Genomic DNA, 14,632 nt, shown 5'->3' on the forward strand with positions numbered 1-14,632 from the left:
AGATGGCGCTTTTTTTTTTTTAGCAAAGTTTGGAATTTTTTTTTCACCACTTAGATAAAAGAGAACCTAGACATGTTAGGTGTCTGTGAACTCGTACTGACCTGGAGAATCATAATGGCAGGTCAGTTTTAGCATTTAGTGAACCTAGCAAAAAAGCCAAACAAAAAACAAGTGTGGGATTGCACTTTTTTTGCAGTTTCATCACACTTGGAATTTTTTTCCCCGTTTTCTAGTACACGACATGGTAAAACCAATGATGTCGTTCAAAAGTGCAACTTGTCCCGCAAAAAATAAGCCATAACATGGTCAAATTGACAGAAAAATAAAAATGTTACGGCTCTGGGAAAGAGGGGAGCGAAAAACGAACACGGAAAAACGGAAAATCCCAAGGTCAATGAAGGGGTTAAGATAATTTTGATGGGAATTCTTCGATACACTGGTTATGCACTTTAGAAAGTTGTCAGCTAGCTATTTAAAGGGGAGTAAAGGCCACCATACACGTGTCTAAAGTGAACAGAGCTAGACAATATCAGAGGGATCAGTTGATGGTCTAAAAAGTATGGAGATCTACTGAAGTATACTGCTTTGTTGGATTTACAATGGCCTATCAATTGTTCTACTATAAATAAGCTGCTGCCACTGGAGTCTGGCAGTGGCTCTCAGAGAACACAGGAGCGATAGGCTGAAATTAGCATTCCTGTGAATGTGAGAGATGGCTGTCATCCGACAGCCATCTAATGTGTATGGAGGTCTAGCAGCACCAGTTTTTCAACGCATCCGCTGCCCATTCTGAAGTTCCGGGGAGGAGGGAGCGGACGCGATGGACAAAAAAACGTTACATTAAACTATTTTTTGTGACGACGGTACGCCAAAACACGACGGATCCGTCGCACGACGGACGCGACGTGTGGCAATCCGTCGCTAATACAAGTCTATGGGCAAAAAACGCATCCTGCGAGTACATTTGCAGGATCCGTTTTTTTCCCAAAACGACACATTGCGACGGATGCCAAACGACGCAAGTGTGAAAGAGGCCTTACAGAGGTATATCACGTTATAAAGGCAAAATTGCGGTAATGTCAGAAGTAAACAGAATCTGACGGCAGGACAGCTGTATGATGACCAAACAATATTGGAAGCAATGGCATCATGCCAATGGGAGTTTCACCAGTTTTAAGATGGTGTAATATGTATGATGCCAAGTCACAACTAACAGATTATACAAAAGGATCCTTTCAAATTTCAGGATCAGAATAAAACTATCAATTATGGCATACTTAAACAACTCATTTCATTTTTTTAGGCTTTATTCACTCATCAGTAATTTTGGATTGCCTAAACCACTATGCGTGACTGTAAATTGCTGAATCGTGACAGCGTGCTGGTTATGCTGACAGCGGTAGGCATGTACCATGCCGCTCGAAACTCTGCCTCTCCACTGTTCTCTGCTGGACACGTGACAAGCCTGCAGTGATATGATGTATACATCATGTGACCACTGCAGCCAGTCACTGGATTCAGCAAGGTAGCCAGAATAATAAGACTGCTGACCCAGTGCCTGACCGGAGAGCTCAAGTGTTGTAGACATAACTTCACTACTACAGCGGTCACCAATTACCAGTATGGAGCAGCGGGGACGTGACGCTGGTGTGGCAAAGGTAGGCAACTAGCGCTTAGTTTAATAACAATACCTTTAGGTAACGTGTAGCTTGGCGCTTAAAGTATTGACCAGTAGTCAGCATAGTTATGGCCGATCTGAATATAGTAAAACATGAATGCTATGAAACCAGTGAAGGTGCCTAGCTATGTCCCTAAATATACTCATGCTGAGGCAATCCATGCTCCTACAAGTAACCCTGTAAGTGTATATGTAAAAAATGTATGAAGAAACATGTCTCTAAGGTTTCTCTTCAATGTCACATTCCTGTACCTTGGTGAACTCCTCAGGCTCCTTTACGTCCATTGACCGTGAAGCAAACTCTAATAGCTCCTCTGAGCTCTCCAAGGCATTTGTACACTGGGACAGCTGATTCTAGAACAGAATGGCGAGATCAGAGGGCAACGTTAAGTCGGAGTTTGGAGTGACATAATGTAGAAGAGCAAAGACATTACCAATCAAAATCCATAAAGCTACTTATTCAAAATACTCACATCTGAAAGGGAATCAATCTTAAGAAAAATATCTGCTGTATAAATAAGTTTAAGTACTTTAAAAATGGAAATTGTTTGGATATTTTATCTTACATATCATGATCTTTCATAAAAGAGGGAAAAAAATCCTGCAGTTTTCACACTGGCCACTATGATTTTTTTAGACTCCTACTTCCTGTTCTTTAAGGAAGAGTTTACAGGAGTGTAATCATCAGAGGCAGGATCACAATGAAAGGTAAGACGTCTATACACAGCTGATGGATCCACCAATCACAATAGGCGAGGTCACAGTTGACCTTGCTCCCCATCTCTGATCTTTATACATGCTCATTAGACACTTCAGTACCAAAGATAGGGTCACAATCTAACCATTGTGGCTATGTACATGTGTTGTTTCCTCAAACAAAAGGAAGTTATAGTCTTAAAAAGCCCGAATGTTCTGTATGAAAATTGTTCATAGCACAATCTATTTAAGGCCATGTTCCCAACTTCAGTATTGGGACAGTATTTCACATCAGTATGTGTAAGCCAAAACCAGGAGTGGAACAGAGGAAAAGTAATAGAAACACGTCACAACTTCTGTATTTTTCGCTCACTTATGTTTTTGACTTACAAATACTGATGTCAAATACTGAAGGTGGGAACACGGCCTTAAGAATAAACACACATTACCAAAAATGTTTTGAACATTCATTTAACACAGAAAGATGATTTAATCAATGGGTCATTTTCGGAGGATAGCTTCGCTCCAATCTATGCTTGAGAGCAATTTAATAAAAAGCCAATTTACCAATAAGTTTGCTTTTTGAGACTCAGAATAAACCAAAAACTCAAGCAATCCACAGCAAAATTGAAGTACGGTAGTTGCTCCTGGCCTAATTTAATCCCAAAACCCAAATAAAAAGTATAGGCCTGTTTATACATTGCAATGATTCAAACCACTACAGAATATATATATATATATATATATATATATATATATATATATATATATATATATATATATATATATATATATATATATATATATATATATATATATATATATATATTTTGAATTTTAGGTTTGACTAGGACATACATTGCCTATTGACTACCTTGGTTGCATGAGGCCCTATGGATAATTTCGGCAGATTCGCCAATGGGTTCATATGAAGACGCGAGAATAAAACAAATATTCATATGATGTCCATGTAAATCTTAATTCCATAAAGAGGAGTCAACTATCAGTATCCAGTAATAACCATAAAATTACCATTAAGTGCACACTCACTTGTAACTCCTGGCATTTGTGGGCTTGTTCTTGCTTTATACTGTTAGTCATGCTCTCTTTCATCTCGTCGAGCACTGAGTAAAGGCCATCAAACTCTTCATCCAAGTCTGACAGCACTTTGGTAGAGTTTGCCTACAAAACAAAGCCAAGATAGAGATCACCAATCGCCCCATAAATAAAATTTATCTATAGTCTTTAAAACTAATTACCGTATATTGCGTTTAACCAAATTTGTGGATGGGCTGGTTTTTTTTTTCCAGGGCTCAAGCAACTATTTGCACACCCTTTTATTTCCACAGTTGTCTATCCTAAATGAATAGTCCTCTGGGCAAAGATGCCATTAAACAAAGAGCAGAAGGCATTCATCGCTCTTCTTAGTTAACAGCGCCAGACGGCTACTTGTGCGATGGACTCATTAGTCACCGCCATTCAAGTGACTGTGATGCCTATTGGCGAAACAGAACACCAGATGCAGTGTTCCTGGTCCAAATACCGGTAATTACTTTTAAGATGGCTCCTAGGAATTTAAGCAGGTTGTAGAACAGGCAAGCTGTAAGGAAATGTAATGGGAGTCTGTCAATACAGAGTGACTGCTCAAACCAAGCACAGCACCTGATCAGAAATCTAGCACTAGAAAACAAATAAAAAAGATCACCTTTAGTGTCCAAATCCATTTCAGTGTTTGACCAAAATACTTTATTCAAATATCCTAATGAGGCGCTCTGTGCACCCTTGGCATAGCCATTCAGTTCAATGTACCTTCCCACCGACTCGTTTTCCCTTTGATCTCTAACCTCTCCTGTGTCCTGGGAAGGATAACGAGGGTGGAGATGGAAAGCAAGTAGGTGGGAAGGTGCAATGAACTGCTCGGGCCACGCCGAGGGTACACTAAGAATCTTATTAGCATACATGAATAAAGAACCATTTCTAGAAAATACGGCAATAGATTTGGACACTAAAGGTAGGATATTTAAGGCAGCTATATTCACTACAAGATACTGTGCATGGATAGTCATTTTGTGCCAACACACTTCCCTTAAAAGGAACCTTCCAGCAGGATTGTGCACAGTATCCTACACACAGTGTCAGGTCGGCGCCGTTATACTGATTAAAATGAGACCTTGGTTGATTAAATCCATCTTGTGGTTGTTTTTTAATCTTTATTTTCAGTTTAGTGAGGACGTACTGGGCCGCAGGCCTGCAGGCATCTTTGCAAGGCCTGCTACCCGATGGGGGAACCGGGCCGTCTCGGCCGCGAAATGAGGGCTGCCGGCCTCGGAGGTCTCGGCCTCCAGAGCGCCTGAGCCCCGATGTTACCCCCCCCCCGGGCCCGGCGCCGTATGAGGAGACCCTCCGGCTGCAGCAGCAGGCCGCAATCCTAGCGCGCACTGCCAGGGAGCCGGGAGGAATCCTACAGCTCGGCGGGGCCTGCAGCGGGGGGAGGTGTCGGCCTCCCCCTCGTCTGGATCAGCTGATACGACCCAGGAGCCAGGCAGGGGAGCGGCGGGAGCCCAGCCGGGAACGGGCCCAGCTCAGCAGCGTGGTACGGCGCGCAGGACCGGGCGGGGGCCTGCTCAGTGGGCGCCTCCATCTTCATTGCGGCAGGGGAGGACCACCCACTTACCGGGCACGACGTTGGAGAAGGAGCCAGGTACAGGAGCGGCGGGGGCCCATCCATCCGGGCCTCCGCTCAGCGCGATGTGGGAGACCTGCAGGTGGAAGCAGCACAGGCCCCAGAGCGCAGAGCGGTTAGTGATGGGCGCCGCCATTGCTCCGCCCACTCGCTGGCCGCTGCTGCTGAGATTGCATGCGGCCCCTCTGGCACTGCAGCACCTCCAGACCCCAGGGGATCCAGCTGGGGGGTGGGGGGTGGGGGTGGAAGACGTCCAGGTAATGTTTGGGCTGCGGAGGCGGCGGGCGGGATGGATCCGTGGGGGGGTGACTAGGTTAACAGGGGCGGGTCGGCTACGCTATTTAGACCCGCCGTGCCCTCCGAACCACCAAGGGGCGCTACTGCAGACCGGGACAGCTCCATGGAACCCACCGGCGCAACGATTTCCCAGGATTGGCACATGGAGGCTCCTGGAACCGCATCGCCAAGGAGGATCGCAAACGGAGGGATCGCATCTGGATGCCGGATCGGCGGCTTCTGGGAACACAGCACCCAGGCAGCTAAGTGAGAGTCACTAATCAACATCCCCCATAACACATGGGAGAATTAGAGGCAACAGCCAGAAAATGAATATGTAATTTAAAATTTAATAATTTATTTCATATACACAAGTTAAAATTTTAACAAGGGAATATCACGAACAAACATCCGAGGACAGTATAAAAAAAAAAAAAAAAAAATCACACAGGGCATAAGTGCACATATGTAATCATAAGCAATATTGGAGCATCCAGCTAACCTAATCTCAATATACCCACAACACAAAAATAGAAACTGCTCTATACCAGGATCCTATTTGTAAAGTGGCAATGCATTGTGCAAAAATAAAGCCGGCAAGTATATGTATATAAATACCATCAACTCCAAATGGAAACTGCTCTATGTCAGGATCCTAGTTGTAAAGTGGCAGTGCTTAGTGCAAAGTAAATACATACACAAGCCTGGACTAGGCTATTGTTGTTTACAGCATGCTACTTACATGTGAACTTAGACCTCGTGTGTACTGCCTCGGGCACCCCGACAGCGCCGTTTCGCCATGTAGCTTCCTCAACAGGGTGTGTGTGTGTGTTAATGGTGCAGCTACGGTCTATATATACTGGCGAACACAGCTGCCTGCAATGTCCGCATCATCGGTGGTGTGCTGCGCATGCGCCGGTCCCTGGACCTCCTCTCTCATAAGGAAGGACTTCCTGCTCTTCGCATCTGGAACGCAGGCATTAGACGCTATGCGTAACCATGGTGAGCGAAGCAGGAAGTCATGAAGAGGCACCTGACCTGCGCATGCGCCAACCAGGCACGGAGGATTGCATACGGAGCTGTGAAAAAGATAATGAACGCCAGCACAAAGTGCCCAGTGCTATCACCCGATGTCACTGTTCTATAGGGGAGATCGTCGTGGGACACTCGTTATTAATTGGACTACGATGGACAGGTAGTATACGGTTTATTATTTTCCTTTTTTTTGCAGGCGCTGAAGTATGGTAAGTATGGTTAAATGAAGAATATTAAAATACTTTTTTCCAAATGTGTGTGTTTTATTAACCCTTTCTTACTATTGGATTAATAATGGATAGGCACACACACCACACACACACCCCGCAGCGGACCCCAGCGCCGGCAGGCAGACACCGGCGCCGGTCTGCAGACATCGGCCCCCAGACCCCCGGCGACCGCTCACCGCAGCACAGCCCTGCCCGCAGAACCCAGCAGCAGTGAGCACACACACATTCAGCCCCGCCCGCCCCCAGCCCAGTCACTCTTGATGAGTGACTGCTGACTGTGAGGCTGGGTCACGCCTGCTACTGACGTCACGTCAATTTTCAGAGCCTGGAAATTGACGTGACGTCGGCGGAAATGAGCCTGGGGGTCACGTGACCCGGACTCAGCAGCCAGAATAGCGCCGCTCACAGGCGAAAACGGCAACGGAAGGTAATTGCACAAATCATTAGGGGCCCCGGGGTGGGGGGGTAATTGAAAGTAGTGGACAACCCCTTTAATATTTTAGATATTAACTCTTATTCGGTGATTACATATGCATAACTTAGGCAAATATCAAAGTTAGATCTCTTGGCACATACCTGCACACCTTTCAGTACATGGCTTAATGTGTCAATAAAATTCTGAATTTCATCATTTTTATTAGCAAGTGTGGTGATGATCCTCTGCAATGCTTCCTAAAGACAAAATAGAAGTGAATGAGATTATATTAAAAAAAAAGTAATCTGAATAATTTCTGTTCTCAAAATTTTCATGCAAAACATAAAGGGGGAATAAGCAGTGTAGAAATATGGGCAGTAACTACTGACAGCTTCTGTCGACACTATGAGGGATGCATTGCAACAGTCTGATTCTGCGGATAGCGTAAAGTCACAGATTACTGAGCAAATCTTATTATTCTGCCATATAAGCAATAATCCCTCCCAGGACAGTAACAGCGCTGGTGCCAGGAGAGCCCCTTACTGGGAGGCTTCAGGTCAACTAAGGTTTTACTGAATTACCATTTTACTTAAAACAGGTTTATTAGCAATACTGAATTACCATATGCATCTTCAAGTTTAGTACTAGTTAAAAGGCACTGTATCCTGTTTAGCCATTTGCACCCTCCCTTAAAACAAATGTTTTCTGTAGAATAATGTTTGATTTGGTGGATTTGCAGAGCGGCAGATGGCAGTAAAATGCGATCTTCAGCAAACTACATAGACATATTCATACAATACAAAGTCAGAGCCCAGTAAGTAAATACTAGGAGCCAGTATTATCTTATACAGTCATGGCCGAAAGTGTTCGCACCCCTGAAATTGTTCCAGAAAATGAAGTATTTCTCCCAGAAAATTATAGCAATTAAACATGTGTACAATAAAACATGTATTTCCTTTGTGTGTATTAGAACACACACACACACACACAAATTCGTAATAATTTCACACAAAACCCCCAAAATGGGCCAAACAAAATTGTAGGCACCCTCAACTTAATATTTGGTTGCACACCCTTTGGAAAAGAATAACCACAATCAATTGCTTCCTATAACCATCAACAAGCTTCTTACACCTCAACTGGTATTTTGGACCATTCTTCTTTTGCAAACTGCTCCAGGTCTCTCATAGTTGAAGGGTGCCTCCTCCCAACATCTATTTTGACATTTCTCCACAGGTGGTCAATGGGATTTAGATCCGGACTCATTACTAGCCACTTCAGAGCTCTCCAGCTCTTTGCTTCCATCCACTTCTGGGTGCTTCTTGAAGTATGTTTGGGGGTCACTGTCCTGTTGGAAGACCCATGACGCAAACTCTAAGCTTTCTGACACTGGGCACTATATTGCCACCCAAAATCCTTAGGGAATCTTCAAATTTCATGATGCCTTGCACACAGACAAGGCACCCAGTGCAAGAGGCATAACAGCCCCAAAACATTTTTCAATATCCGCCATATTTGACTGCACGTACTGTGTTCTTTTCTTTGTAGGCCTCATTAAGTTTTCGGTAAACAGTAGAATGATTTGCTTTACCAAACAGCTCTATCTTGGTCTCATCTGTCCACAAAACGCTTTTCCAGAAAGATTTTGGCTTACTCACGTACATTTTGGTAAACCGCGGTTTAGCTTTTTTATGTCTGAGTCAGCAGTGGGATCCTCTTGGGTCTCCTGCCATAGGATTTCATTTCATTTAAATGTTGACGGATAGTTTGTGCTGACACGGATTCACCCTGAGCCTGCAGGAGAGCTTGAATTTCTTTGGAACTTGATTGGGACTGCTTATCCACCATCTAAACTATCCTGCGTTGCATCATCAATTTTTCTCTGCCGTCCGCATCCAGATTAGCTACAGCACCATGGGTTGTAAACTTCTTGATTACGTTGCGCTCCAAGGACAAAGGAACATCGAAATCTCTGGAGATGGACTTGAGAACAAAAAAAAAAAAAAAAATTGGTGAAAAATATCAACATCCTCAGACAGTTCTCTTCTCTTTGTTCTTCATGCACAGTGTGGCACACAGACACACAATGGAAAGTGTGTGTCAACGTCTCCCCTTTTTATCTGGATTCAGGTGTGATTTTCATGTTGCCCACCCCTGTTACTTGCAAAAGGGCAAATTTGAACACGCATCACATGCTTGAAACAAAGTTGTTTACCCACGATTTTGAAAAGGTGCCAACAATTTTATCCAGCCCATTTTTGGAGTTGTGTGTGAAATTATGTCCAATTTACCTTTTTTCCCCATCTTTTTGTGTTGTTCCAATACACATGTTTATGTGTAATTGCAATAATTTTCCGTGAGTAAAACCATACTTCATTTTCAAGGGTGCCAACACTTTTGGCCATGCGTGTAGGCAGAGTGTGAAACTATAGAGAGATGTGTTCACCAACTCCAGTCTTCAAGGTCCACCAATAGGTCACGCTTTCAGGATTTACTTACTAATGCACAGGTGATGGAATTATAATCTGTGCAATACTAAGAAAATGCTGAAAGTATGATCTAATGGTGGGCATTTAAAGGGACTCTGTCATCTGAATTTGGCGGGACTGGTTTTGGGTCATATGGGCGGAGTTTTCAGGTGTTTGATTCACCCTTTCCTTACCCGCTGGCTGCATGCTGGCTGCAATATTGGATTAAAGTTCATTCTCTGTCCTCCGTAGTACATGTCTGCGCAAAGCAATCTTGCCTTGTGCAGGCGTGTACTACGGAGGACATAGAATGAACTTCAATCCAATATTGCAGCCAGCATGCAGCCAGCGGGTAAGGAAAGGGTGAATCAAACACCTGAAAACTCCGCCCATATGACCCAAAACCAGTCTCGCCAAATTCAGGTGACAGGTTCCCTTTAAGTCTGGAGTTGAGACTTGCGAAAGTCTGGAATATCAGTGGAAACAAATTTGTACAAGTTGTGAGACCAGAGTGATTTTACACATACAGATAACTGACCAATTTCTATCCAATCAGACCATCAACAATCTTAACTGGAGTGTAAACTGCCATCTGATTGAAATCTGTCTCATCTGATGCGAGTATGTATTATCTATGTATTATCTGCCAATTGCAATAAATGCAGCTTGTAAATAGCATCCGGGTGATCTCTTAAAGACAACTCCACTACAAGGCCTCATGTACAGTATATGTCCTTGTTTAAACGTGCATATGAAAATATGATACCGGTGTCAGCTTTTTGGATTAGGGTGTCATCCATGTACGGTCAGTGTGTCCGTTTTTGCCATCAGCGGTTTTCACGGATAAATAAATTACAAAGCTTCGCTTATCCTTTGTAATGTTATCTACATACAGTGCCTTGCAAAAGTATTCGGCCCCCTGGAACTTTTCAACCTTTTCCCACATATCATGCTTCAAACATAAAGATACCAAATATTAACTTTTGGTGACGAAACAACAACAAGTGGAACACAATTGTGACGTTGAACGAAATTTATTGGTTATTTTAAATTTTTGTGGAAATTCAAATACTGAAAAGGCACTGTACAAAACACAGATGCCATGTTTTTCAGACCCATATAGACTTATATTGGCACTTTTCATCTGTAATACTGGAGAAAAACGGACACGTTTCGTAGTTTGGAAAGAACACCTGGTCCGTGAAAAAACATGGACATGTGAAAAGCACCATAGATTATAATTAATACGTGCTGTATTAGTGAAAACACATATAGAACATGTAGATGCAACATGGACGACTGAATGAGGCCTTAGAAATAGGATAATTCTTATTCTAGAAGGATAACAGATGACAAAACATTTTTTGGGGTTTTTTGCTTGCTAGAACCAGCATCTGTATTATCTATCTAATTCAACAGTCTAAGGCCGGTTTCACATTTGCAGTTGTGTCCGCAGCGTTTCTTCCGCAATTATCCGCATGCGTTGTGTATTCCTATATTTAACATTAGGGACGCATATGCCTGCGTTCGGTTGCATTTTGCCGCGTTTGACGCATGCGTCGTTTCGTCGTCTGCGGTTTGGCGCGGTAAACACTACATGTGGTAATTTTAGAGGGGTCAATTTGCCGCCTAGAAACATATGCGGTTGTTAGCGTATGGAATGCGGCAAAAAAACGCATTGCTGTCTATGTGAACGCATGCGGCCGTAAGCACATGCGTTTGCGAACGCATGCGTTGCACCAGAGAAAAACATGTCTAGACACTAATTAGCCATCCCCCACATACAAGGTGATAAAGGGAGGGAGTGGGCATTTGCAGGTCACTACTCAGCAGACAGAGAAGCAGACCAGAACGGCAAAAGCACCTTGGAGGAAACAAGACTGAACAATGTGAGTATCAAAGCCAATGCCTTTATTTTCTATTTTCTGTCTCTACATGTCCTAATTTCTGCCATTTCTTTCTTTCTGCATGCATCAGAATCTCATCTGATGAGGAGCAACGTCATGGGCCTTCTCAAGCCTTACATGTCAGTAAAGTGAGTACTCAACTCCTCAGATTGGTAAGTATTCTCTGTCACATCTACACATGTGACAATTTTTTTTTTCCTTTTTTTAGAGCACTTCTTCCACTGCGGCAGAGGGTGAGCAGGAGCAGCGGGGTCAAGGTCGGGTGGCAAGGCGGCAGCGTGTAAGTATACTTGGCTGACTGTTTACTGTATCCTCACCTTAGTATTCTTGAATCTTCCTTGCTTAACTTTCCTCTTTCTTTACATTTTTCTTCTGGACTCTTTTTTTATCTTGACTTTCATTATGTCATTTCTCAGCCTCTGTTTTCTTTTTCCTTATGTAAATGTATCCAAAATTAATGTCTTCATTTATTTTTTAGGTTCCAGAACGGGATGAGGACCTCATTGACAACGATATCCTCATCTCCCTGGTCCATGAGCGAGTCCCGTTGTGGGACACCCGGGTTCCACAGCACTCGGACAACGTGATGATCTGGTGCCTATGGAATGAGGTGGCCAAAACGATGTGGGATGGCTGTGACAAAGCCCCGACTCGGGTCCGAAATGCATTTTGTAACTATTGCAATGCAGTGTGAAGCAGCAGAGACCTTGGCCGTGCTCACACAACTGTGTGTGATGACAGAAACTCTCAGGAGTTTCATCACACACAGTTGTGTGAGCATGGCCAAAAGTCCATTGTCTAACCATTATTTTTTGTTTTTTCAATAGTGCTCAGTCAAAACACGTTGGCGTTCGATGAAGGACCGCTTCAACAAGGACCTGCGTCAAGAGAGCAGTGTTCCCAGTGGCTCTGGAGCAAGGATCCGAAAGTATAAATACCACCGCATTCTGGTATTTTTAAGACCGGTCCTTGCCCAGAGAACGTAGGTATTTTTACAGTGTATTAGGTTGTGTTGTATTGCCATAATCTGTATGTTTCTATTCAACAGGAGTTGGCGTTTTTTTAGTTTTTGGTATTAATTTTTTTTCCTTTTTTCACAGCACATGGAGCAGCACTGTTGACCATCCAGCAGCGCTGCAGCAAGTGGGCCTGCCACACTAACTGGAGACCAGGAAGCTGGTCCATCAGGAGTTCCCCTTTCCCAGTCCTCTGCCCCTTTTTTGGGGGGCTCCTCCCAGCAGCGGCAGAGGGCATCGGACAGGTCACTCATGCCCGAGTTTTTGCACTTGAGCTCGGTTTTTCATGATGGACTCAAGGCTTTGGGTGACCGACTGGATACTGCCATTAGCCATATGAATACATGTATCCAGGTGGTCACCAAAAGCCTTGACCAAGTAAAAGCCGACCTCCAGAGGCCAGCACATCATTTTTTTAACCAAATTGAACAGGGCATGTCGGAAAACTTTACTCCTGATCTCCAGCTTGGTGTCATGCAGGCCTGCAATGCTGCTTACCTGCAGGCTATGCAGCAGAGTCGGTATTTTCAGCAGACAGTGGCGGTATATCCACCTGTGCCTACACTGTCACGCTTTACCTCAATGCCGACCTCTGCTGCATACCACTGCACGGCCACCTCCATTCCTAGCACTGCCGGACACCACTACAGCACCACCACCATGCCGAGTGCTGTTGTACAGCCCACCGCCTCCACCATGACAACTGCTGCTCCTGCTTGGACTTCCTCCACTGCCACCACCATGCAGCAGCAGGACCCTGGCATGGCCTTCTGCTCCACGAGCACTATGGACTCTGGCATGACTGCACGCTCTACGAGCACTATGGACTCTGACATGGCTGCACACTCTACTGCAGCCGGACCCTGACAGGTCACCCACCACGACCATGCCGCGACAAATGAGCCCACCGAGGCTTCCCAGAACACGTAGATCCCAGAAAGGGAAAAAAATTTAAAAAAAACTGCGTACTATCAGTATTCCTCCCCCCTCACCTCCCAGTGTGTCTGTAATGTCAGGTTTATTTCACCCTTCCAGTGCGTCTCAGGCCTCTCATGTGTCGCTCCTTAGCCATTATGTAATTGTGGAGAACCACACAGACTTTGACCACCTCATCGACTGTCTCCATTTTTAGATTAATGGCTGTTGCAAGATTGCGCCATTTTGAGACTAGAATCCCAAAGGTACACTCTACTGTTCTTCGGGCCCTGGTCAGTCTGTAGTTAAAGATCCTTTTAGTGTGGTTCAAATCCCGACTGGAATACGACTTCAGTAGGTTTTCACACATCTGAAAGGCCTCATCCCCAACCATAACAAATGGCATTGGTGGACCTCGAGTGTTGGGGAGACGTCGTGGCCGTGGAAAATTAAAATTTTTGCCATACACACGGTGCCCAATATCCGAGTTCTTGAAAGTCTGGGAATCAATGCCACGGCGAAAAGCTCCAATGTCCACAGCGATGAAGCGACAGTCCGCATCTGTTATTTCCATGAGCACAACAGAAAAATATTTTTTATAGTTGAAGTACTCCGATCCTGTTCTGGCTGGTTTGATAATGCGGATGTGCTTTCCATCCACCGCTCCCAAACAGTTGGGGAAATCACACACACTCCAGAATTTTTCAGCAATTTTAATCCACATGTCCGCGGTGGGTAGGGGTATAAACTCATCCCGGAGAACATTCCACAAAGCCCGATAGGTGTCCACAACTATTCCGGACAGGGTGGAAATTCCAAGCCGGTATTGGAAGTGAATGGATGATAAACTCTCTCCGGTTGCCAGAAATCTGTAATAAAATAAATTAAAAAAAATTAACAATCAATTCTATTTATGGTGTTGATCTGCTAAAGACAATGGAAAATGCAAAGAATACATGTCAGAACAACAAAAAATTTTAGGACTGCCATTTGTTTAGAATTGTAACATACCTTAATGTAACCAGCAGACATTCCTCTGGTGGAATCGCTCTACGGAACTGGGTGTCCTGTCTCCGGATGGCTCCTTGGACACGAGCAAGCAAATCCCGGAACGAGTCTTGCGACATCCTTGTATATTCCAGGAATTTGTCCGGGTTGGCATTAAGCTCGCCATATAGCGTGTGGTAGGCTCCACGGCTCTCACGTAGTTCGATAATGGGGTGTCGCCAAAAACGCCTAAGCCGTGTCCTTCTCCATCTTTCGTGATTTCTGTGTTGCTCCCAAGCAAACGCACAGGCAAGAAACAGCTTGAT

General features: G+C 44.3%; 1 protein-coding gene across 6 annotated transcripts in view; it reads right to left on the reverse strand.

Annotated features, from left to right (window-relative positions):
* The window catches only part of FSD1L (fibronectin type III and SPRY domain containing 1 like), a 97,569-nt gene that overhangs the window by 50,784 nt on the left and 32,153 nt on the right, over positions 1-14,632 (reverse strand). For 4 of the 6 annotated variants that reach the window (XM_069765874.1, XM_069765844.1, XM_069765866.1 and 1 more), the window contains exons 2-4: positions 7,175-7,270; positions 3,425-3,556; positions 1,931-2,032 (exon numbers count right to left, since the gene is read on the reverse strand). In XM_069765874.1, the coding sequence (XP_069621975.1) occupies positions 1,931-2,032; positions 3,425-3,556; positions 7,175-7,270 (330 nt within the window). The remainder of the gene's footprint in view (positions 1-1,930; positions 2,033-3,424; positions 3,557-7,174; positions 7,271-14,632) is intronic. The other 2 variants (XM_069765891.1, XM_069765884.1) reach the window with 1 other exon arrangement.

This window comes from Ranitomeya imitator, chromosome 1, assembly GCF_032444005.1.
Source record: "Ranitomeya imitator isolate aRanImi1 chromosome 1, aRanImi1.pri, whole genome shotgun sequence".
NCBI lineage: Eukaryota > Metazoa > Chordata > Amphibia > Anura > Dendrobatidae > Ranitomeya > Ranitomeya imitator.